This window comes from Diprion similis, chromosome 8 (genome assembly GCF_021155765.1).
Source record: "Diprion similis isolate iyDipSimi1 chromosome 8, iyDipSimi1.1, whole genome shotgun sequence".
Lineage (NCBI taxonomy): Eukaryota > Metazoa > Arthropoda > Insecta > Hymenoptera > Diprionidae > Diprion > Diprion similis.
The window spans coordinates 11,752,946-11,780,017 of record NC_060112.1 but is presented as its reverse complement, the minus strand read 5'-3'; the positions used below and the strand labels follow the sequence as shown (position 1 = coordinate 11,780,017).

Sequence of the window (27,072 nt, the reverse complement as noted above, 5' to 3'; positions counted from 1 at the left end):
GAACATCATGAGAATGCTATACACACATAGCTTGTATTCCCGAGATTCGGAATCGCCGATTCCACTCTAATTTACGCAGATCAGAAGTGCGAAACGTTATAATCTGGCTCGCGAAATCTTTGCATCGAGCTTATAGTAGCTTTTCTATCATTGGGTCATCTAAGCTCACCAAAATAACACCGCAAGCAGGGGGCCGTCCATTAATTGCGTAAGGACTTTCGGTGGTAAAGGAGGGAGGGGGTGGGGGAGGTATCTGACTATCCGTCCTTGCTTAATTTACGCAGAATCCCGAGGCTTTTGGGAACACAATAAAATAAGAAACAGCGTTGACAAACCAGCGTATCTCGTCTGCTAATCAAATATATTGGACACTAACTTGTAGGCATGGGTGAGCAATATGGCGCTTAAGTGAGTCGAATGTTTCGCGAAGACCAGGCGAATATTGAGGCATATGAAACATTTCCTGAAAGCTGTGGGGCTTCTGTTTTGGTACATCGAGTCGATATAGAGGTAAATATTTGGCTGAAATAACTTATACGTATAAAAAAAATATGAAACTCTTGGAATAGTATATCCTTTGCCATTAGACAGCGTCTTTTGACATTGATATTGGGCGTCAAAAGTATTTGTAAGCTTACTTCTCGACGCTTCGGTCCGCCACTTGATAACTGGATTTAACAAACTGACAAATGAGAAAAAGCGACAAGACTGGCATAACGTAATTATTGGATGGAATTGCCCTTTCCAAATGCAATTAACTGAAGCCTTTCCAATATCGAAATGTTTAATATTGACTGTACTACTTATTATACTATCATGTAGTGTTACTAATTGTATGTTGACCTCTCCTCAGATATCGTTATTTGTTTTTGGTGATTACCCAATTTCTCTTCCACGTGATATTACAATTACCTGCAATATATATATGAAAATGTTCTTGTTACAAATCATCCAAATGGGCTATACTGGATGAACATATTACATGTTAAAATTACGCGAATTAGTATAATATCAATTAGTTTTTGAAGCAACGTATATGCAACTTTATATTTTAGAACGTAAAGAAATTTGTATCGACTTGACATTAATTTTTCCATATTGTTCAACTAAATTCGGCATGATTCAAGAGCAAACAATTCTCGAAGAAATGGATTATTTCACGTTACTTTCAATAACTAGTTAGAAAATATCGAACTTTTATCAGTACGCCATTACCGATAATTTTCAGTTTATTTCAAAAAGCTTAACAATATTTCATCACGAATTCGAAAGTATTTTATACTTTAAATCAACGTTTTTCAGTATTGGTCCTACATCACAGTCGTCGAATGAGCGATTAATTTGCGTGACCAGATATATAATTAGCCAGCAATAATTCAACTTTTTGCAGATGCTGTCGATGGCTTTAACATTTCCATCATGAAGATACTTAACCTAAATCTTTTCAGGCAATGCATATTTTGTGAGAGAATCTTAGATTCCGTTGCGTTACTAAGCAATTACAGTTATTACCTACTACAATCGCATTCTTAACAACTGCTGTTTATCGCTGCACGCGCGATAACTTACCGACGGAACGGGTCTCCCTATTCTTCCATTATACGATCACGAACCTCACCTAAAGTCGAAGTTGATTCACTGAAAGTCTTGTTCCTACTGACGGTTTTGAGATTTCTGTCGCACGACGTTGCGCGACTCGTTTAGCGAGTACTGCCTATATTGTGTAGATGGCTAGGGCAGGCTCAGAGACGTTTAACAGTATGTGCTGAATGGCAGAGTTGAATGTGATTACGCACGATTGTCGCAAGAATAAAGGCTGGTGATATTTATTGGGTAAATTAAAAAATCATGAAGGAATGAGCAACAACGAGGTTCAATCCTGTTCCGTACGGCAAGCGAGACTCGTTTCCAGCGCTTGATAAACCGCACATTTGCTGAACCAGCCGTCCCCGACGTCTATCAACAAGTATTAATCACAGCCACTATTTGATAGCAGACAGCAGCAGCACACTTAGCAGTACTTTGACAAGAGATTGACGTTGTTCAGTGGGTGTTTCGCTTTTTGGGATCGAGAATTGGGTCTCCTCATTTCGATAAACTTAGAGCCAATTTTTCCACGTGACACACGTTCCTGGCGAACATCAAAATTTCCACGATGAAGAAAAAGGTGCGTCAACAATACAAGAATGTACTTTAATACTCGGCTCATTCGTCACAATTCAGCAGCATCTGCAATGCTCGCTACGTAACGATTAGTTTTCGCAGTTATCGCCTATTTTTGTCTTCAATAACACAATTTGTCATTCTTCTACAGGTTCTATTGATGGGTAAAAGTGGCTCCGGCAAGACCAGTATGCGCAGCATCATATTTGCCAACTACATTGCCAGAGATACACGGCGTCTTGGAGCAACCAGTAAGGATTTTGTGTTGTAGAATATGTTTGGTTTAAAGTCCGTTCATCTTTGTTTCAACAAAATTGATTCAGCTCGACCTTTGTACTCGGGTTTACTAGAGAGAGGGAAAAGAGGGAGAAGGGGCAATGGGACAAGGACAAATATGCATTAAACGCTATCAATCAGAAATAATTCTCCGATAGTATGATACTTTGTTTAATTATTGCTCGCATGACATTTATCATATTTGGTTATCGGCTCATGAATTGGTGACGAGAGATATATCAGTCACAGAATCCAGTGATCGTGAATAACTGAAATATCCTAGAAATGCCTTTACACTAATAATCAATTAAAAAAATCCTAGATATATGCTGGAACTTTTCTTACCTCCTGGACATGTCTCCCCTTTGATCAACGTTCTTCTTTTGAACTTTTGAACTCCACTTGTCAATACTCTTTGATTTTACGTTCTGAGAACATCCGATAATGGTTTATTGATACGAGTTAATTTTATGTTTCTTTGTCGATAAAACTTGATCATTTTTAATTTCAAATAGTTCATGTCAAAATGTATATAATCCCTTTTGTAGAAAACAATTGCCTTTTTGCAGCTCATTTACCAAAAGAAACTACTATTCCAACAATTTTTCTGAAAGACCAAATCTCCTGAAAAACTCTTGGAATATTTCATATACATTTTACTGTAAAATATTGCTTGTCATTTCTTTAGAGAAAAATTTTCCTATTTTGTAACTAAGTTTCCATGTTCATCTTTTCATAAGATGTTCTGTAGTTTTCTCCTCTAAAGAGAACACCCAATTTATGCTCTCCCTGAGAATGAATACCTTGCCATTTTAGTTTGGAGTTTCGTTACCGTATCACAAACCTGGATTTGTCAGCTTGTGACGGGCTACTACATCTTGAATGCCAATAAAATGTGCTTAAACAACCAAGAATAAGATGATTGTAAGATTACCTTAATTTTGGTACATGTTTATTTATTGAATGTTTACCATTTTTCTTCAACAGTTGACGTGGAGCACAGCCACGTTCGATTTCTCGGCAACTTGGTGCTAAATTTATGGGATTGCGGTGGTCAAGAAGCATTTATGGAAAACTATTTTGCTTCCCAAAGGGATAACATTTTTAGAAATGTCGAAGTATTGATTTATGTGTTTGATGTAGAGTCTCGAGAGTTAGATAAAGACATGCACTATTATCAAAGCTGCCTAGAAGCCATTCTGCAGAATAGTCCTGATGCCAAGATATTCTGCTTGGTCCACAAAATGGATTTGGTTCAGGAGGACAAAAGAGACTTGATATTCAGAGAGCGTGAAGAAGATCTGAAACGATTAAGCTTGCCATTGGAATGTACGTGTTTCAGAACTAGCATATGGGACGAAACACTATACAGGTAAATCAAACTGTATAACCTTTTTTGCGAATATCTATTTTATTTTTTGAGCCGAAATTTGATTGTGAATAAGAATCTGAATAATTGTAATAACTTGTTGAATAATATTCGTAATTATTGTTATATTTATTATACTGTAAAACATTTCCCATATTAATATGTGTTCATTTTTCCACTTTTTCAGAGCATGGTCATCGATTGTTTACATGTTGATCCCGAATGTTAAAGAGCTAGAGCTAAGCCTAAACCAATTTGCGAATATCATAGATGCGGATGAGGTTCTGCTTTTTGAACGTGCTACATTTTTAGTAATTAGTCATTGTCAAAGACGGGTGCACAGAGATGTTCACAGATTTGAAAAAGTCTCGAACATAATCAAGCAGTTCAAACTTAGCTGCAGGTAATTTTTTAGACATATTTAAGAAACTTTTACTCTGTGACATGGCCAAAATATCCGACCACTCCTGTAATAATATTAACTTTTTTGCCTTGTTTTTCAGCAAGTTGGCAGCGCAATTTCAGAGCATGGAAGTGAGAAATACAAATTTTGCAGCCTTCATTGATGTCTTTACGTCAAATACATACGTCATGGTTATCATGTCGGACCCAGCCATACGTAAGTTCACAAACTACGATTTAATGAAAGATTTATCTTTATCCAATTAACACGAGTTCAATGGACACAGTTCAAAATATTGAAACTATACTTATCTCTGTAGTCTCACATTTATTGTACACGCGAGTGATTGTAATTTTTCGCAGAAATGCAAGGAATTTTGAGGTCGTCTAGAGAGATCAATTTTCAGTTCTTGATATTATTATAACCTACAGATTCCTTTATATTATCAATCCACAAACATAAGGCAAATAAAAAGGTATAATATTCATAGTTTCAAACTTGTTGCACGCTTGAAATATGATTGACAGTAACATGTTCAGCGTCTTCAATACGTTTCTAAAACCATAAATAATAGGCGCTTACTTTTCTCCTGAATTCTTGACAAAAATATTACCAACTATTACTTACTTTGATTGATTTTTCAACTATTTAATTTTCAGCATCAGCAGCAACGCTTATAAATATTCGGAATGCACGAAAGCACTTTGAAAAATTGGAGCGTGCTAGTCAGAGTTCAGCATTGAGCAGATAGAAATTACCTCGACCCAGGCGCAGCATCACCCGGGTCCAGTCAATTCACCACTGTTGAGATAATTCGATAATTACAATGAGCAGTGTTTACTATTAGCATGAAATTTGTAACTTATTCCCAATTTATGCCATGATTAATGTGAGCATGAAATGTAGAGCCAATATTCTCTGTTTCTTTTTTTATCCAATCTGTTTCTCTGAATTTAAGCTCATTATGGAGCCATTTGTGTGCTGAAAAAATACCCATTGTCTCTGGAATGCTACGTTTTTTTTTGTGCGAATGATGAAAGAGGAAATATTAATCACTGTCCCCACATCATACCAACGGTTATAGATGATATGCTGTAAGATGTAAACATCTATATATACGTACATATGCTGCTCATATCTTACTACTACTATTACTATTCTACTACTACACTGAATTTGATTATATCGAGAGAAAGAGTGCTACAATCATATTTATAACGGTTCAACATTACAGAAATTGTGAGTGCATGATCAGTTGCGGTAGCTCATAAAATTTCTCTTTTTAAAGTAGACTTGTTCTTATCTATGCTCTCCATGAAAATGTATGGCTCACCGTTTCATTTTTGAGTTTTGTTACTTACGTGAAGCCGTTGAAAGTATACACAGTTTTCCATATCCTATTCTACAGGTTCAAGCACTCGTTCTCTATTATTCTATTCTTAGGATAAATTTATTCATACATTTTCATCATTGTTCGCAAGATGTTTGGGGAAAAAAACTCAACTCCATAGGGGCGTGTAACATCCTGCTTGATAATTGATGATCGCGTAGTTCAATTGTATAATAGACTATATTTGTATAAATCATTATCTTATAAATATTCTGTACAATATTATTATTACTACAATTATTATTTTTATCGTAATTTGCTATTATTATTATTATTATTATTATCATCATCATCATATTATGGCATTAAGTTTATAAAATGAGTTTGATAAATGTGTGCTACTATTCGTGAACTTAAAAAAAAAAATGAGGAAGGAAATAACATTTATTAAATAAAATACTAACGATCATTTTGTGATCTTTTTTGAAAGAACTGAGTTCCAGTTACCCAAGTTTTCTTATGGATCTACTGCTCCCAAATTAGATTAATAAGACCACATGAAATTCGCAGTTGGCTAAAAGTAGACTTTTTCTTCAACACGTATCACTTTAACATTCATGTTTGTATGTACATACCAAAAGAAGATAATTCTAATTTGCCATCGCGTATCTTTCACGATAACTACGTAAACGTTACAAAAGTCAGCGCAACGTGGATGTGTATTTACTACATGGATTTTGAATTTCCCGCCAAAGAAGTAGGTATCGTTGTACAAAGTCTGTATGAATGGCTGATAAATTTTGCATTCTTTCAATTTCTACGTAAAGTCCAAGCCCATGTGGTCGAAGTCTATTCAAAGTGCACTAAATTTTTTTAATCAGCTGCAGTGTTGCGTGAAATCTTTAGAATTTCTACTTACCGCGAAGTCAACAAAATCGAACGATATCGTGTGGCGCGTGAATACGTATCATAAATGGACAGGATACTGAAAGGTGTGATGAAATATAGAAAATGTCACAGAGAAGGAATGGTAAAGCAATTCAAGCAGGTTAAGGACCATCCTGAAGTAAGTTGAAAGAAATTGATTATTCGCCCAGTCATAGTGAAAGTAGACGTAGCTTGCACGATTTCGACCATCTCACATTTCTCCCGACCTATTCCGACGGATTAATTACTTATTCATCTAGAATAACAAGAATCGTCGCCTCGAATTTAATTGCTACTCCATAATTACATTCAAGACTGAATCGTTGACCTTGGATAAAACAATTCACGCCTTCTGAAACTTATTAATGACATCCTCATAGCGCTCATAGCTAGGAATTAATCTACGACTTTGAAAAGTCATCTCGTTAATATATTGCCAAATATTGAGCGCGCATCTTGTTCGAGAGATCAGACAATCGTAGGCTCGCAATAACAAATTATATTCTACTTGTTCTCACAAACAAAAATCTGCAATTTGTACAATACCTAGTAGCAGTACGAAAATTGACTTTCAACGTTGACTATTGACCTTTAATATTGGCTCTATAGTCTGAACTCGTGGTTATGGTTGATTTCTGATTAAATACAGCCAGATTTCCACGAGAACGGCAAGCGATTGGCGACGAGTTACATTCCAATAATATCATTGGTTCGGACAAAGGTTCGAATAGAGCGTTTTCGGAAGTCGACTGCCAGAAGTGCTCAGCCCAAACCAATAGCCAGTCTGTAGCTTGTTATTTGTCAGTTTCATGAAAACGCATCTAGGCGCGCCATCAGCTGGCACATTTGGTGGGAAATACGAATGTCTTTTAAACTTGTAAAAATTTTGTTGGTCTACTTGGTTAATAAAATATATTCCATTCAACAGCCAAAGGCAGTTTTCTTCACCTGTATGGACTCTCGGATGATTCCTACTAGATTTACGGAAACAAATGTTGGAGATATGTTTGTTGGTACGAAACTGGAAAATATTTCAAGTTGCAGCTACATAAATAATTTTTTTTTAACAACATGATAAAACCAAAATTTACTTTTCGATATGTGCATGTAGCTGTATAAAGATACCATTTTTTGATTCAATTTTGAAATTTGATCGTATCGAATTCTATTATACCTATGTGTTCTGCAAACTCAGCTGTAAATGGAATGCGCAAAATTGATATCTGCGTTTAATTTTCAGTTAGAAATGCTGGAAATGTTGTACCGCATTCGCAACACTTCTCCGATGAGTTGACGATGTGCGAACCTGCCGCTCTGGAATTGGGCTGCGTAGTGAACGATATTCGACATATAATCGTTTGTGGCCATAGTGATTGCAAAGCTATGAATCTACTCTACGCTCTGCGTGATGAGGAATTTGCTTCTCAGGTAACCATGAATAAACGTTGGTCAATGAAAAATCAAACCAGTACATGTTGTCAATGCACAAGTATATGAATATATTTCATTTTCAGGCAAACAGACGAATATCACCACTCAGAGCATGGCTATGTGCCCATGCCAGCAGTAGTCTAGCTAAATTTCAACAGCTAGAAATCACTGGATTTCACGAGCCAATCATTTTTCAAGCTGAAACACCGCTACGTAGATTCGTCGCCTATATTGATCCGGAAGACAAATTTGCCATCGAGGACAAACTATCGCAGGTGAAAAAAATTCGAGTGCATACTGCTTTCACCATATTTAGCACAGTTATATAGTTTCTGCAAATCTTATAATTGGGAAAGCTAACATAAGCCTCGAAACTCCATTAAATATTTGAAATTTATCGCAAGTGTTGGAAACTTCATGATTTTTCTAAAAGAAACTTTTTCTCAAAACTTGATATGTAAGATATATTGGTAAACAACACTGTTTGTTGCTATCAATTGTAATCAAACTGTGTGATTATATTATTTTCAGATCAACACTCTACAGCAGTTGCAAAATGTAGCGTCATATGGTTTCCTAAAAAGGCGACTAGAGAGACATGACCTGCATATACATGCTTTGTGGTTCGACATTTATACGGGAGATATATATTACTTTAGTCGAGCTAACAAAAGGTTCATCGAGATAAATGAACTCACAGAAACTCCATTGCTTCGAGAAATAAAAAAATATTACTCCTGAGGAGTTCAAACTGTTGTTATCAGATTATGTTTAATATATCAATGCATATTTTTATAACGTTTACACAGGTATTCATAATACCATTAACTTTAATCAAACTTTTCGAACAAGAATAAATTTACTTGAATTCTGTACATATATTTAAAAGTGCATGAGCATTATATTCTAGCTCAACTCAATCAGCTACTGACCAAATCACATTGTTTCAATTCTCACAATAAATTATCAGATGAGTAATTTTAATATATATCAGTTTTTTTTATCAGTAAGTAGGGAAAATGCTGTTCGCAGTTATTGTTTATACTTATTATAAGCCTGAACAAAAATTATAGACACTGATTGACGAAAAAAAACAAAAATTCTTTCCTATTTTAATGGGCGAAAATGGATAAATTTTCGTTAGAATCTTTCATCGGAACTTTCTTAAAACGTAAACAATATGTTTTTCTCAATATGGTCAGCAATGATTGCGTTGAGCAAGAATGTTTGGCATACGCTGCTACAATATCAATGTTAAGTTATACGCGTAAATATTTATCGACCACAAATACACTGTCACGAAATGCTGGGATCTAAGGCGTGCTTTTATATTGTTAGCCCTATCTGTAATAACTTCTCGACACGTTTTCCGGCTCTTGTAATTATATAAATATTATTTGTGGGACTAAGAATACTTGGGATTAAAAAACCTTACGGTTGTGCAAGTTAGTGAAAAAAACTGTGGACGAGCTGTTGAATAAATATCGTGCAAAATATTGTTAAATGACTAAATTACGATGATATGGTTAAGTTTTCAATGATAACAGAGTTTACTTCAATGAGAGCTACAACGAGCGTAATGCACAATTGATCATTACACTAAAATAATCAGACGTTATTAAACAATGATTGTATCTAATCATTTATACATTTGTATATTTTATTTTATACGATACAAAAAATTTTGATTCCATTGTTTCTGTACGGGTGTCACCATTAGTACAAATATATTTGAATGTGTTCAATATGAGAAAGTATTTTCATTGTCTTCAAAAATGTTGATATTCATTTTGTCCTTGGTCATGCGATCCTTATGTAACGATCTAAACTTGGACCGAATATGTTCTCATTATAAAGGAAACTAATCCAAACCTATTAAATCATATACAATTCCTAAGTTTTTAGAAACTGAGGAGTCTGATTTTGAATAATTCGAACGGCTTATGCCTGATAATTTTTCACGCGAACAACCGATTAAAAATACCAAAACGTTTTCGCAAATAGGCCACAGACCGTCCAGAAATAGATTTTAGAAATGAAAAAGTCGTACATAATATCCTTCCAACCAGACGAAAGACTCGGTCGAGACACCACTTACTATACAAATAATGATAATTCAAAATACTTGACGTTGTTTACACAAAGAGATGGATTCGGAATGAAAAAAGTTTAAAAAATATTCAACGAAAGACTATCATTCAGATTATTTGTGCGAGTAAATATAGGCACTGCATTACTCAGTACGTTGCGAGTAGGCCAAGTGCATTTTCGGGAATCTCCTTGAAGATTTAGAATTTCAAAAGACAAACATAGCTTTCGGGTTCAAAATCCCGGAAGTATCCCGGGAAAAAGAATTTTCACTATGATTCTTTTCTTCACATTTCATTAATCGATCTGTGCAAGTAAATTGATCAACGTCGAATAGAATCGGTAAATTATTTTTAATTATAAGGGGAACTGAATGGGGTAACCGCATAAAATCAATATATTTCGGTCGCAATTTGCGAATTGTGACCCTATACAGTAGCTGAATTCGTATTCTTCATCGGCTAAAATGATTATTGCGAATTAAACCTCGATAAAACCGCTCGCCGAGATCGCGTTGGTATATATTGACGAATATTTAAATACAGTCATCTCAAGTGTAAAGGCATGCAATAAAGATCGAAGTCTATCGATCAGTGATGCGCTTTGCCAGATGTGCAGAACGTTAGATACAAGTTGATTTATCATATCTTGATCAACGTGTCACTAATAAGTTTAGTTGCAACTAGTTTCAGGTTTGAAAATTCTTCATCTTGTTCCAATATTTGAATTAATAATCATACTTGCACAGTAAAATGAAATATAAAAAAAAAATTATACATTCCTGAACTATTGAAAAACATACATTGTATTGTTAATTTTTAAATTAATAGATCGACTCGAAGAACGGATACGAATAAATAAAGTCCGAAGTTTAAGGTCGTTAACCAGCTCCGCTTTCCCTCGTGCAGAATGAAAACTTGAGATTAAGAATCACACCGTGCGAAATCGATTTGCCTTCACTCGCGCAGTTCGGTATTAATTGATAGCTCGCTGTAAATAATATATATATATATACATATATATATACATTGTACGTGATAATTAACGTATGTGAGGCAAATACCCGAGAGATCTTTGATCGATGAATAAAACCACAATTAGATCAATTGGGTCACAAGTAAAATGAACGGTTTCAATTATACGGTGAATTTTGGCGAGCGAATCTTCTCGTTTACAACTATAATACGAAGTTTATAACGTGGGTATAAGTTGGCTGTTGTATACACATAGATAATGGAATAGAGAAGCTAACTAGAGCGTGCCACTCCCGAAAGAGAAAGCAAAACAACGCGAAGGCTGGCTGGTTCTAGGCTTCGAAGCATGCGAAAATCGTCGAGGCACGCATTTCTTCGCTTCACGGTAAAAGTGAAGATGCGCGCACAGGCCAGAAACGATCTAAGCCCTTCTACATACATACATGCATATATATATTTATATATATATATAAATATGTGCATGTGTGTATATATATGTATATATACACGCGATCCATATTCAGTTTATTTTTTTTGCAGAATTGATCTTTTTAATTGGAGTCTGGCCATTACTGTTAACACGATGCTTCGAAACTTTTATTACATCCACTTGCACGTGACGTCACAGCATATTCTTACATCTTTTATTTGTTTAGTTTCGTTATTTATTGTAAGCGGAATTTTTTTCGTTATTCACAGTAATCAATTGCGACTTTGACAACATATTTTTTCGACGTAGATTTACGAATGGAATTGAAAACTCCGCTGCTTCAGCCAACGTTATTTTGAGTAAGTTTAAGGATATTCGCATTTCTAGTCAAAATATTTTATTGCAGGTTAGCGAAAATAAAGAATGAAAAACAAAAAAACTGAATCAGGAATCAAATTCGTTGAACCGCAAAATGCGCCAATGACGTTTACCGTAGATTGAGTATGGATTAGTCGACAAACAAAAAATGACGTTTACTTGTTCAGGTATAATAGATTCGTGCTAAACTAATCGATGTAATACAGTCTGTGAATGAAAAAAATTAAAATTTTTTCAAAAAAAATATTAAATTAATCCTGACCTAACAATAAATTTTTGTACAAGATTGTCTTGAAAAATTCTGAAAGAGCTTGGTATAATTTTAGTTGCTACGAAATTGTCTTAAAAATCTCAAGATAATCACAAAATCTGTTGGAGTAATAATAGAGCAGAATTAACGATGATTTTACTGAATTTTACTTATATTTTACTAAAGTTTTCTCAAAGTTCAATGGATCTGGAAAATTTTTAAAGCAACCTGCGAAATGAATATTTTTGAAGAATAATACGATAACTTCTCATCCGAATTTTTCGAGCAATTCGATTTGAGTTTGAATAATTTGAATTTTCCGAATCACCTGCTGAGAACTGCGAATATTCGCTTCTCATTTCACATGCCTGTGAGAAAATAACCAAATAATTCTGTCGATTTGTCAATTATGAAATTTTTCAATAACTCTGACCGTTATCGTACAGTTTCCTTTTTATTTTTCAAGTCTTCTAATCGTTGTTTATGAAAAGTTTACTCATTAATTTTCTGAAATCACATTTAATTTCCCTTCCATAAAAATTTCGACCTCACACCTTTCATTCAAGGACTATTGAAGTCCACCTACAGTTCCTTAAATAACTAAAATACTCGACCAAGTATTCAAAATGTTTAAATTATATTCGAATTATTAAATTCGAATCGAGCACTATTCGCACACCTTTTACACAGTATAAAATCGTCATCGCGTTGCAAAACACCAGATAAACCGGTTTTTTTAACTTTATTGCAAGGCTGCTGCAGGTAAAAATATATGGAAAATTAGTCCGAATACGGAATACGCGTGGGCGAGTTCAGACGTAATCAATGACACGGGCGAGGAAAGGAGAATTGTTTTTGCAACGGTTAACGCGAACACGGGCAGCACGACGCTGAAATCTGCGGTAGGTGTATAATGCCAATGTCCGCGCGTATATCCCGTGCAACAAGAAATTCGTTTCGGTTGCAAAATTCGAGTGTACCTGACGTCGACAATTGAGCAGCAGCGTGCACCTTGCGTAAATTGTGGCCAAAAATGAGCCCACAGAAACGCAGCGGGTGACGTGGTCCCCCGGAGTTGTGAAGAGGAACCAGGAAGTCACCTGAACCCGCGCCTCGACCTCAAAGGACGAGAAATATACAACCTGCCCGTACCGCAATTCGTCAACTTGCTGCACTTTGCGTCGAAAATTGAACGGATATACTCCACGGTAAATAAGCTGGGCTATGTGCACCTCTATTTACTTATTTACCGTTGTCCCCGTGCATTTGAGACGCGTAAACGCGGCTGAAGCTGAACTCGACGAATAGGATCGCGTTTGTAGGCGTTTAAAATTGGAGTCCCGTCCAGAGTGGTGGCAGTGGCGCTTTCTTTTCTCTCTATTTGCCCTCCCTTCTTCTTCTCCTCCTTATTCTTTTTGTTTGTTTGTACATCTCTTCGCATTTTATCGTCTACGTGTATTATAAACCTGATTGCAGTTGTTGCCATCATTATTATTGTCTTATTACATCGTTGCGTATGTATACATATACGTATTATACCTGTAATGTATGTTATATGTTATTTGGGATATATTTAACACTTTTACATGTTGTGAGAGAAAAAACGACGAGGATTAACGAAACGCAAAAAAGTATGACTAAAACTAAAGCCAAAAGAAGAAAAAGAAACAGTGTAACGAAATAGCAATGCAGTATAGTAGCGGGTTTAGCCTAGCCTACACAGTTATGGTTCGACACCCACGAGTGATTGCCAACTCTTTTTCTTACAATGCGAGAAGAAATTGTACATGAAATCGTGACATCGTTCGGACACCCGCGACAAAGTTTCAACGGTAAATATTCGAATTTGTGCTAATTGATTTGTTTTAACCGAAACAACTGAGCTTCGATCTTGATGAGATTGTATCCGATCTTCCGATTACTCACTTTGTGATCCATTGGTAGAATTATCACGTGTAATTAGAAGGGCAGGGGGGGGGGGGGGATTACGACTCAAATCTAGCCTAGATCGCGCTAATCGCTAATGTATTGTTACACGTTTCTTCGTTGTTCGATTTTCCGACATTTAAAAAAAAAAGTTCCACTTTTCAACTGTGCCGTAAAAATATTAAAACATTTTTCGACATACGAATTAAATATTACTAAAAAAAAAAAAATTCCAAACCTAATTTTATTACACTAGATCGTAAAAATATTTTACAAATCTCTCGTTGAAAGTTTTTCACACTATTTTATCGGCAGATTAAAATGATAAAGCAATTAATAAACTTCACGCGCGTCTAATGATATCGAAAGATCTTATATTTCATAGCATCTATCATATCTCTTTTTGAGACGCATATACGTATGTATAGTACTAATTATACGTAGTGGAGTTAGGCTTAGTGATAATTCGTGACAGTTATAAGTTCAACAAGTTAGAACATTCGACGCCGCGTAAGCATCTGTACACACATGCGTGCATACATACCTACGTATATACTCGCGTAGAATTAGAACCCAGAAGCATTATTGTCCAACCCCCTCCTTTCCATGCCCCGTGGGCTCGAATTTCTGCGTTTCTTGTGCCCAATTGAATCCGAATCTGGGGCAGCACGCGTTTCGGGTAAAAGTCAATTATTCGTATTACAACCGGTCACCGTACGATTTGGGTTAGAAGCCTTAAATATTTAACCCAAATTTTCCCCAGTTTTCAATCTTCAACCTCGTTGCTTCGCAGCGTTCGTAAATCCTCGCGAAAAATTAAATTTTCGCAATATCATCTCTCGAACTCACGTTATCTGTTTTTTTGAAAACCCACTTGCACAGCATATTTTTTTATTCATAGATTTCAAATTCACACTTCGACAGTAACCGTCTGACGTTTACTTCACGTCTGTGAGGCCACTGATGGCATCGTTCACGGAAACTTGTGCGCAGTTAGGCTGGACTATTCGACTTTGGTTTATTCTTTCGTACTATTTTACAGCGAGATTTCTTGGGTTTCAGAATTTTTAACGACATCATTGAATGCTGCCGGAGGATCAATAGAACTTTATAGAAATACTGAGAAAGTACGATGTATATAGCCTGACTTTTTAATATCGTGGGAAAGCAACGAGCGTCATCTGTGTATCTACGTTACGTTCTACATTTTGCTACAAGCGGACAATTTTCATCTCTCGATATTGCCGTGATGTTATAGTACTTGAAAACTTGCAGGAAATAGTTCAAGTGCTCGAATTGTTTTAGATTTTGAACATAGGCTATTTAAAAGTTATCTGCAGATAAATTTTCGCTCAAGTATTATCCGGAAAATCAATTCAGAATTAATTTGCACATTGTCTAGGCATCGTGGTTGCTTTGAGGTAATTTCCTGATTTCTCAATCTCGTTAAATCCAGATAAAATACAGTTCCACAAAGTTATTGCAGAAAATCATAAACCACGTATACTTATTCGCTTACGCGAATTAAATTATTTCGCCATGTAATAATAATTACGCAATGCAAATATATTTATACTATATATTATATCACTCTTTTCCCTAAGTAATAATACATTATTCAAAGTTCAGAATAATCCAATAAAGTGTGATTATAATAATCACTGTCGATTACAGGTGCACTGAAATTTTTGTTGCAGGTGTAAATTCGGAATCTTGGGAAATGGGTCACTTGTTGAACGAATTAAAAAAAAAGGGGGGGGGGGGGGGAGAATCATGAAGAAACGCACAGGGCTGCGGATTGGCCGGGTGTACGTGTAACTCGATATCCATACAAGGAGAGTTTCGACTTGGGTATTGCCATTGAGAGTCGGCACGATACACACTTTGAGGGTTTCTTTGCATATTGTAGAAATTGAGTAAACGATCTGGTCAGCAGTCAGACTGAGTGTGTCGAATGCTCACTCATTGCCTATACCACCTACCTATTTTTGCTACCAACTTACAGAATAACAGCGCGTAATTAATGTTGCAACGCGCTCGGTGCAACGAACTCGAAACTTAGACAACCGCCGGTTGTGCCGATGTGTAAAGGTAGACGGCAAAAGATCGGCTGTATTCACGTAGACGGCGTTATACAATCGGCGAAAAATCATTGTTATGTTTAGCTATACCGCCTGGTGCCTCGGGTTTATACACAACGAATGTCGTAATGTCAGTACGAAGTTATGTAAAATTGCCACAAAACAGTTCATTCGAGGACGATAAAGAAATATCTGACCAAGAGGAGGAAAAAAATTATTATTATTAATATTTCAACGGTCTCCATCGTTGGAACCTACTTCTTATATTTCTTACCGGTATTTTAAATCATAAACACTCTGCCTGTTTTTAGGACCGGACAGTAATCTCTTTGAGGAAGTTCTTAACCTTCGGTGAAGACGTTGCCGAAATTCTTTCGAGTAAGACTCTCGTTGATTAATTTTAATAAGAACAATTTCATATTCAAAGTTTCATGAATTTTAATAGCCAATACAATTCAAAACTGATTGTGCGTTTCATTATAATAAGCTGCTCTTTCATGAAGGTACACGCGGTATTTTGAAAGTTTTATAACTTCAAAACCAGTTCTGTATGTATTTGTAAGTGATTTTATGATTTTTTCGAAAATTTTGTCACTATTTTTGAGTGATTACTGTTTTTTTTTATTACCACTCCACTAGCTCAAGTGATTTCCTTAAGTAAAAAGTGTTCACTCCTTAATTGGTTGAAGATGTTTTCGGGCGAGCGCGGTATCCAATTTTTCTTACAAACCGACCGAAATTTTTAGAATTTTGAGATAGGTGTGATTGTATGTTCGGTTAGACATACGGCAGTAAAAGTTGTGTACAACAAATCGCGCCGTTATTTATTTGCCAAAAAATAAGAGATCACGAAATCGTTCCGCCCCGTCAACAAATCTGTTTCACCTTTCTTCGCCGTCCCAAGTTATCTAACAAGAATATAAGTATGTGTGTAGGATTAAAGTACGTATGCAATCAGCGAGGAAAAAATTTTACCTCGAACGGAATAAAAATAAATTAGTCAAATATAACAGACGGAATCAAATTTCTCTAACAATTACTTGGTAAAATTTTTTTGTCGAACATCTCAAAGATGCACTCAATTCGCTGATTATCAAATAATTCCTTCAATTTTTGTTGAAAGTAGCTTAATTTTTCAATTGGTGTTGCCTCTCTTTTTTCTCTGCCGTGTAAAATTTTTTAACTGTAATTTATTCTGTTCATTTGGAGAACAGTATTCACTATAGATAATTTTAATTCTTTTTTGTGGTCTGAGTTATATTTTGAGACTCCTGGTGAGTTGAAATTAGTGATTTAAATGGACTAGACTATACGGACTAGACGGATGTCACTACGAGCTGCTTTTTGATTGGTTGACGTTTTTTCCAATTTTCACCGAGTTATTTGAATGTTGACTGTGATTTTTTCATTCACAACGTTCGACGTAACAAAAAAAAATCCTTTCGAGTGTCTTGAATTTTGTCGATTACATTTTACGGCTGTTTTGATGGATTGTTTTTGCGATTGAAGGAATCAATATTAGTTCATTTAGAAAAATTGAGAAGATTTCCAAAACCTCTTGCCTAAACGAAAACCATGCTCTGAAGAACTGAATTTTTCGATTTAAATGAAAGATGAAATGAAAATGTTATAGTTGATGAATATTTTAATATATAATTGTCATCAACTTCAAGATACTGATCAATGGGCAAAATCACCATCACTTTGCGAGATTCAATACAGATTCGATAAAATAAAAATAATATAATATATTCCACCGGTGTCCTAAAATGCAACTTATTCTTAATTGCCGTAAGTTTGACGAGCATAAAAGTGCATTTAAAAAATCGCACAATAGGCGATAATCGTCAACCGAATGCGGTGGTGATTGAAAATCGCGATATCGAGTAACGAGCGTAGAACTGTACCTTTTGTGCTTGGAGATAAGAAGTGAATAATGGGCATTATTCTCGCGCAGAGTAGAGACTTACAGAGATACAGGTATAAGGTACATACGTAGCCAGGGTTGGGAGAGGAAGTCATTGACTGGAATATGGCCGGATCAGCGGTCTCGGTGATACACGCAAGTTCAAGAACAATGAACAGCCGAGATATAAGCGTAGGATTTTGCCAAGCTGGGTTGTTGTATTGTGGCGGCGTGTTGTGCCACTGACCTACAAACACACTTACCTATGCTACGCGAGTACTTGATACTTATACCCGACTGCAACGTAACATTATCTATATGTGTACGAACGACGTCGTAAACGTACAACGCTCACGCGTGTCGGCGTGAGATGAATTCGTGTTTGCGTGTGACGCGTGTCTGTGAAAATACGATACTTGCTGGTAATTTTTTTTGCAAAGTAACCCGTTCACTTTGAATGAAGATAGTTAGTTACACAAAATGCCTTAATTTCAGCAGAGAAACACTTTTTGGCCGATTTTCAGACGTTTTGGGCATTCTTGAGATACTGAGTTATTTTTTTTTTATTCAAAATTTGCGATTTTTTATTAGCGGTTCGATTTTTCAGAGAATTTTACCCCTGTTTCGTATACTTGAGGATTATTTAATGTGGGGTAAATCTCGAGAGAAGAGTGAAAAACGAAAATCAACTTTGTACACTATATCGACAAAAAGTGAATGGGATAATCTTCCATCAAGTATTTGGCGTACTATTAAGCATACTTGCGAACAAACTGAAGAAAAACAGAAGATACTGGAATTAGAAAAAAAAAAACGTTTTACACTGTATGGCGATGCTTCGTTTTGAATGAGTTCAAAGTTGTTTGAAACCTGGTAGATCGATTCCTTCGATTTCACTTTATAACGGAGCATTTCATTCAGAAGACTATTTTCCACAAAGTCGCAACGGAAGTGGATTCTTTTTTTTCTTACAGTAGTCACCGAAACGTCATAATTTGTCGATCGTAATCGATGTCGGCACTGTGTCGTAAAATTGATTATTTATTTGACGATCCCAACACGATATAAAAAAGCGTTTCAGTAAATTTTTTCAAAATATTCTGCCGAATAAAACGATCCTCTAAAGAGTGAAATCCAACGATTCAGCTAGATTTTCAACAATTTTGGATTCGTAGTTTATAAAAATCACGATATCTCAAATACTCGACGTACAAATAAACAATTAGGTATCGATTTTTGGCCAGACATCCTGATTAATCATCGCATCAAGCAACCGTCCGGTTACAGTGATATTATAATAAAGTGTACTTTATTGCAGACACGCGCTTTACTCGTGTCACCTACTACTCTATACAGTACACGGTAGGTACAGCTATCTATATGTATACGAGGCCAAGATCACGTACGCTACCTCGATGTGCAGGCAATAATTAGCATAATTCAGGCGTGTCAAGCGGTGGCGGTATTATTATTGTAATCATTGTTATCATTGTTTGGCTCTTGTAATTGTATTGAATATAATTGACGAATTTTATTAATTTATCCGCACGTACGGGCAACGAAATATAATTGTTCTCGCTTAAACGTAACACGATATGTATAAGCTTAATCATGATTCACGATTCATTGACTCGAAAATGTATAATCCATGTCTTATGTAAATAAGTCAAGTTATTTTCGGTGATTTTAAATTCTATTCTTATTCCGTATTTCATTTGCATGATTATTGCGGTTTCATTGTTCGAAGAGCGCCGCGATTGCGTCCGGCAGCCACGTGAAATGATTTTAAAAATAGTTCCCACCTGCTCGATTTAATGTAAGACGTCGAAGCTGCTACTTTTTGATTTGTTTTTTTCTTAGTGATAAAAACAAATCAAAATACACACGCGCACGAAATTTACTAGGTTGAAAAAAAAAAAAACAGCAAAAGACGTAGTTATTGCGATAACTTCGATATTTGAATAATGATTGATGATGACGTGAATGATGATTATATCAGTAAAGACACTGAATTATGAATATTTATAATTTAACACCTTTTTAGTCATCCAAGTTAAATACCTTTGCAGTTGAATACAGTTCGCAGACCTAGAATAATCAACTGTCATGTGAAACTGGGATGTCAGCTCTCGAATGTAACATTTTCTACCTATAATTATACCGTTGATTTGATAAAATGAGTGTCATTTTCATCAGACATTTTCACGTAACATAGATTTCGAGCCTAAATAACTAGATTTCTCGCGAGACAAATCCGTGATAATCACAGATGCAGGAATAGCTGCAGTCTTCAAATATATTTGCCATAAATGGAAAATTTGTTTTTTCGTCGAATCTCGGTAACTGAATTTACTGTATATACCTAATGTATTTTAGAACAATATTACAGAGATGAGAAGAAAATAAAGATTGAGTGTTAAAAATTCAAACGAAATCCGTGACTCTGATCTGGCAATATTTTTGGATGAATTTCAATATCCCTAGCATCGTCCATTGTTTCGAAATCAAAGGACGATTCCATTTTTTTTATTTTTCGTATTTACTGTAGTACTTGGCAAAACATTACAGCAAGGGGTAAAATAATGTATCGAAAAAAATTACATGCATTCGCAGTTTCCACACAGGTCGAAATATTTTTAAAAGACAATTAACTCAGTTGAATTAAAATCTCGAAAAATAATTTACAATTTTTCAATACACCGCAGAATACCAAACTTCGTGTAAAAAAAAAATCTTCTTCGTCTTCTTTTCTAGACTATACCTAAGATTGATTGAGCCGAGCCATATACGAGAATAAAAATAAAAGTGCATCGGTAATACGCGATTATCTGTAGCTGTAATATACTTTTAGTAAGCAATGCATAAGCCCAATTCCATAACGTTTATTTGATTTATTTATACACCAGGCAAAAGTAAACGTGACTGACTCTTTCTGCAGTTCCATGAAACGATCGAGGGGAAGGGAAGGTAAGGGAAGGGAAGGGGATCGACACAGTTCGTTCCATTTCGAAGATGCGAGTCATCACCATCGTCGCCGGTAATACGGTTCCTTGTGCAATTCCCGAACCGCGTCCGGATCTGCCTTTCCTACATCTAAACACAATTCTCATCCATCGACATCGAGTAAGGAAGGGGTCTTCGATGGGCGGAGGGGAGGAGGGGAGGAGGAAAGATGGCAGAAGCCGAAAGGAGGATTACGCGGATACAGTTTACCAGTGAGAGAGCTTGTAACGGACTCGATCTAACAGTTAGACGGATTCTTGCTATCCTATAACGCCTTCGAAAACCGGCGAGCCGACCGCCGCCGCGACCACGAGACTCCACTCTCCATTTCTGTTGGCCCACTTGGGAAACAGGACAAAACTAGTGGGAAGACCGGGTTCTTGTTTCATTTATTTATTTATTTGCTTATTTTTTTTTTCAATCTCTTTACCTCTATCCTTATTTATTTTTACACTTTGCTTTTTATCCGTTCAGTAGACCTTTTTCTTTTCTTTCTCTCTTTTTTCCCCTCTCTTACTGTTTTTGCCTTTCCTTTTTTTTTTTTTTTTTTTTTTTTTTAATCTTTGTCAAATTATTTTTATTACACTTTTATGGGTATTTTTTCTTCTCACATTAATATCCCCTTTCAATACTGCAGCATAATATTATAAATAGAGGAATTATACGCTGATTGCAAAAGTGTGCATGTTTATCATTATATATACATATATATATATATATATATATATATATATATATATGTATGTGGAATGGATGGGTTTAATCTCTTCGCGATCAAGCTGTGGGATCTCGAACACGGCTTTTAACACGATGAGGCACTCGTACGGCGTGTGCACGTGTATACTTATTCAATATTATAATGTGTACCCAAGAATCAGCCTGCAGAGTGAGATTTTTGCGGCCGACAGCGTATTTGTGTAGGCTTATAAAATCACCGTTCTTACTTCTCCGCGCTATTTACCCACTTTTAATTTCTACGAGCTAAATAGGAAACAGGGCAAGACTGTAACAGCCATATCAAAAACTCACACGTACCACATCGCTGTGATTAAAATACTCACACCACTCGGTCAGTGATGCACTAAATTTTTCGCCAATTTGCGAAAACCAACCAACCAACCAACCAACCACGACACGTATCGGAATTTCGTTTCCAATTCGAGTCGATCATTTAAAACCGAGTGATCAATCACCAAAGCTGAAACAACCGGTATTTGCCAATTTCCGCGAAATTTGCTGCTTTATTTTTCAAAGATCCGCAATGAGATATATATATATACGGATGTGAGCCTCGTCACGAACACAGATATTTTCGGCCCTATCGGATCGCGCTTGACATTCAGAGACGGTGTCCTCATTTTTTCGTGTCACGGAGAAGGGGGCGGGAGGGGGGGGGGGAGGGGGAGGATTTTTTTCGTTTGCTTTTTACTTCTTGTCGCGTACCCTACTCTCCGCGTCATTTCCTCGTCCGGATACGTCGTAAATACGTATAGGTATGCGTATTTACAGCGTATGTACAAATTACTCGTTACTCAACTGCAGGACGAGTGCAGGGTATCCGTGCCTGTAAAAGATGCGATCAAACCAGTCCCGCTGCCGCAGACGTCATTCGCCGCTTTCGTATCGTCGACGTCAAGACACTGGCACGTTTCTTTACTCCGTCATTCTAGGCATAACCGCACAGGTCAAGAAACAAACAGCCTATCATGCCTTTTGTAGATTTTTTACTGTATGAATTTCCTACACCATGTCCCGTTCCTTTTTCCCGTCAATCAAGATTTCAGAGACCTTAATATGAGAGTAGAATGTCCTTTAAACTCTGGACAGAAATCAAATGTATAAGAATAAGGTTCAAGCTTTGTTCGACAATACGGTTCGATTAAAATCTGTAGCAATTACGTAGTTGCGTTACTGAGTTATTACGTGTAGCCTGTGAAAAAAAATCCAAAATGCGTATACATCGTGATTTGGAATTAGATTTTCAGAACGAATTTACACGCGTGATGAGATGTTTTTTGTTCAAATTTCAACTCTGAATTATAAAATTTTAAAAGACACCAATTTCGATTTTTGATCGATTTTCATGGTGATTTATGTAAATAGGTATTAACAATATTGAATAACCATGAGTATTGGTGACACGTTAACTTCCATTCACGAGAAATGAAGTATATCTGGCGTAGAGAGTAAAAACATCGAAAAACGAATCGACTCATCGATCTGTTCAATATTATCCGAATGTGATATCTGACTTCATTCGCACCGAGAACTAATTTTGGTTTTTCTACGCCGTGAGAAAAACAAATGACTTCATAGTAATTAAAAGGACTTGTATTATTTTAGAAACAATTCCGTGATAAATTCTGTAAATTAAATGTTGAACGTTCAACCGAGTAAGATTATAACTTGGTATAAACACAGCTCTTACAAACACAAATTACGAGCATCGTCAATGCATGTGTAAGGTACGAAGCGCGATGTTGCGATGCGGACGAATAGAAAACGCCATCCAAGTCGACCACTGCTGTAGGTTTCTAGGGCCATCGAGTGCCAACCTACATACCTCGAACGTGTCTATAGGGCAAGAGATGCGGAGTCTCACCTGGTCGGAGATTAATTGATGATCGAATAAGTGGTGAGAATGGAATATACAGCGCACAGCTGCAATATGAAAACTTTTATACATAATAGGTACACCTGCATGTACGGATTGTTGATTTTGCACCAATGAGCAGTGTGCAGCGGTAATTGCGATGCAAGAATTCACCTCGACTCGGTCACTCGCTGTATCGAAGCTGGACGTCTGCTGTTTAGAAATTCGTCGCGAGATCGAATCTACACGCACTCACGATCGCTTTATAGTTTCTCTATACACACGAGTTTGTAAAGATTATAAGAACGAACCACGCCTCTCTTGACATAAACACACGAGCACCTAGCGAGTGATTCACTGAGAATTACGGATTCTCGGAAAATTGTAATGTATTTTTTATTTTGTTTACGGAAGTAAATATTTTCCAAAAACTTTGACGATATAGAGTTACAAAGACAATGTTTGCTCGACACATTTGTACGGTAAATTCAAAGGCCCAGCAGAAAGAAGATGGCCGCCGCCGACACGCTTCGAGTTTTATTTCCGCTGTAACATCACTCCTGAGTATTGTTAGTTATCGAAAGCTATTTCACAGGCAAAGATACGGTGGCAAGAATAATTCAGTAGCCATTTCACCCTCGGCGAAGGGCTGAAAACTGAGAATTTAATACCTAAAATTTACTCACAATTGTGTGCATATTAAAATGCGTTGCACAAGCTCGGGTGAATCTTCGTGTCTTAGTTAGCAGAAAACTCACATGATGTTCTGTACAAACCAGAAAAGAACTCATTCCTGACTCCTGTCGTATATATACTCGATCCATATTGCTTCGCGTATGCCATACTTACATATGTTCGCGACGAAGCTAATTGACAAAAATGAAGAAATAAATAAAGAAAGAGAAAAAAAGTGGATGAATCGAGACGGAGCGCTCGCGGCCTTGCAAGGCCTTAGGAGTCGGAATCGACCATTCCCATTCCCATTCCCACTCTTGAGCTTGCGCGCTGCACACGCACACACACACACACACACACACCGTCCATCCATTAACGGGAAGAAATCGTACGCGCGAAGAACACATCCAGGTGTGCTCGTGTCTGTGCGACAATAACTAGACGCAGCCACGATCCGCATTAATGCTATTAAAGCACCGAGTACACACGTACACCAGTCTACGAAGTTGAAAGTTATACATACATATTCTGCACTGTACGGGCACGTGCGAAGTAGAACAGGCATCCATCTAGCTGGAAAAAATTTCAAAACACTGACCTCTGTTGTGCCGCGAAAATTATTCGCTGTTGTGGAATTATTTCGTTGCTTCGAGGGATGAAATATTATCGATGTTAAAGAATTTCGATGTGTAATGTATACACCTTTCTATCCCGTGCGGATCACTGAATTCTGTGAAATTCGAGAACACGCACAAGTACTTTTCAGCACTCTTCGCAATGATATTTAAGAAAAAAGTTAATAAGAAGAAAAACAGTGTGTCTAGAGTGAATGTTAAGAAATGGTCTCGAAAATAATTCTTCGAATTTAATCAACGGCATTGGCATATTGCTCAACTTGATCGGATTTCATGGATCCAGCTCGATTCAGGGAATTTAAAAATCGATCGGCTCAGCCGACGATTGACTAATTTCACCTTTACCTGAAGTTACAGGAAAGATGAAATTAGTCGTAAAAAAATCAGCCGTACCCGATGATTCGAAGTATTTGCAATATTTAATGGTAGCGAGGGTACATCAAGGGAGACGGTAAAATTACTGCCGTAAAGAAATACGAATGATGACGGGCTGCGTCCTTGCAGATCTGACGTTTGAAGGCGTGGATGATTTACAAGCTATCGTCTTATCGTTGACAGTGCACCGGCCCAAACCCGGAATTCGAATTTGCCAAGTGCAAGAGGATGAGGATGAAGAGAAGGAGGAGGAGGTGGAGGAGAAGGAGGAGGAGAGAAGGAGGTCGACGACTAATGGACAATAAAACTGGCCCAATGGTTTAATGGTACAACCGCTGCCCACATCGAAGCCCGCAGACCTGTTCTATGAAAACCACCGTAAATTTCTAGAAGACAAGTGGTGGTGGCTGTGGTGATGGCGAGTAAACGACAAGTAGTTTTGAACGTAGCTGTACGCACAGTGATTTTGGGCCGGGGATATAGTTATATAAAGGCAAGAGCCGAGAGGCCGCTGCGAAGATCTCGGTTTAATTTATACATTTACGACGGGTTGCGGTGAAATATCGCAAGTGGTTTTTGCAACTTACCTGCGAATTTCTTACGCGCGGAAGGTAAATCGGAGGAAGTAAGTAGCGAGGTAAGTAGCCGGTCAAGTCCATGTTCACGAAATTTTGGAACCGAAAAGCGATATCTCAACGGTGCTGGAAGCGATACACAAAAGGGTGGGGCGAGCCCCGGGAGCCCGACCTCCTTTCGCTACGGTAATAAATTCGTAAATCGTGCAGATCCGAAAACACGGAAGTCACAGCACCGAGACCACGGCGAGCGTACAATTTTTTCCACCCGAAAATATTTTCCTCCCCCAAAAAGGAAATACCGTTTCCGTGAAAATTAGCCTTTCAAAATATTGAAACCGATTCTCGCTCCGGCCTAATTCTTTGTCCAAGACTATCGAAACCGGGACTCGGCAGGGATTCCTTATCCCGCCGCGCCGCATCTATTCGTCGTTTTCTTTCATCTCGTTACGTCGCGTTCTTAGATAATGCTCTGGCTGGATTTGCTCAGCCATGCACAGCTGAATATAACTTTCAAAATGAATCTAAAAATAATGAATAAACGAATCAATAAAATATCAATGAAATTGCACGAAATATGAGAATTTGCGATATACTAGACGTCGAATGCAGACTGTTTCTCCAATTAACGGGGTAATTCTATTTCAACGTATTTTTTTTTTCTTTTTTTTTTTTTCTTTTCTAATCATTTTTATCTGTCGTCAAAAGTTTATTACCCACCGCATTACTGCCCTCAGTTAATTGCCAGCGATTTCAATCAACTCGAACGATAATTATATATTCTACTTTTAAATAATTATTTCCTTATTTTCTCTTTAAGAAACAAGAGGAAAAAAAAAGCAATTGAGTAACCACAGTAGCGACCTACTATTGAAATTCAACAATAATTGCCCACTGGACTGTTATACATACAGTTTAATCGAGAACGAAACTAACTGCAAGACCAAGAGATGTTTAACACCCCGAAAAATTCCTGCTCAAAATTTCAGCTCATGATTCGAGGAGATGCTAAACGATTTTTCAAGATACTAGAAAATCGTTGATTTATTTACAATATTCAGGCAGGCTGTGATCAAGTTTCTGCATTTTTGAGTGGTGATGCATTTTTTATGTACTTCAGGATTACGGAAGGTTGTGGATTACTCACGATCAGTAGTAACAACTGTTGACGTCAACGTGGCCATAGAAACTCTCTAATATTATTGTAGTAGCGGTGAAAGTCTTTGATCATCATTGACGCGGAACTATTCGAGGTGGTATCCGCGTTCGCTAGAACTCTGAAAA

The 27,072-nt window shown here is 36.8% G+C and overlaps 2 protein-coding genes across 2 annotated transcripts; both read left to right on the top strand.

Annotated features, from left to right (window-relative positions):
* The first annotated feature begins 378 nt into the window (after positions 1-378).
* On the top strand, positions 379-5,698 carry LOC124408705 (ras-related GTP-binding protein A). The gene is made up of 7 exons (XM_046885831.1): positions 379-510; positions 1,994-2,167; positions 2,315-2,414; positions 3,427-3,811; positions 3,996-4,211; positions 4,312-4,427; positions 4,871-5,698. Exons 2-7 carry the CDS (start codon positions 2,156-2,158, stop codon positions 4,960-4,962), a joined length of 921 nt encoding a protein of 306 aa, XP_046741787.1. The 5' UTR covers positions 379-510; positions 1,994-2,155; the 3' UTR covers positions 4,963-5,698.
* Positions 5,699-6,321: 623 nt separating this feature from the next.
* On the top strand, positions 6,322-8,828 carry LOC124408706 (beta carbonic anhydrase 1). Its single transcript, XM_046885833.1, has 5 exons — positions 6,322-6,607; positions 7,397-7,481; positions 7,709-7,896; positions 7,983-8,174; positions 8,431-8,828. Exons 1-5 carry the CDS (start codon positions 6,515-6,517, stop codon positions 8,638-8,640), a joined length of 768 nt encoding a protein of 255 aa, XP_046741789.1. The 5' UTR covers positions 6,322-6,514; the 3' UTR covers positions 8,641-8,828.
* The last annotated feature ends 18,244 nt before the right edge of the window (positions 8,829-27,072 follow it).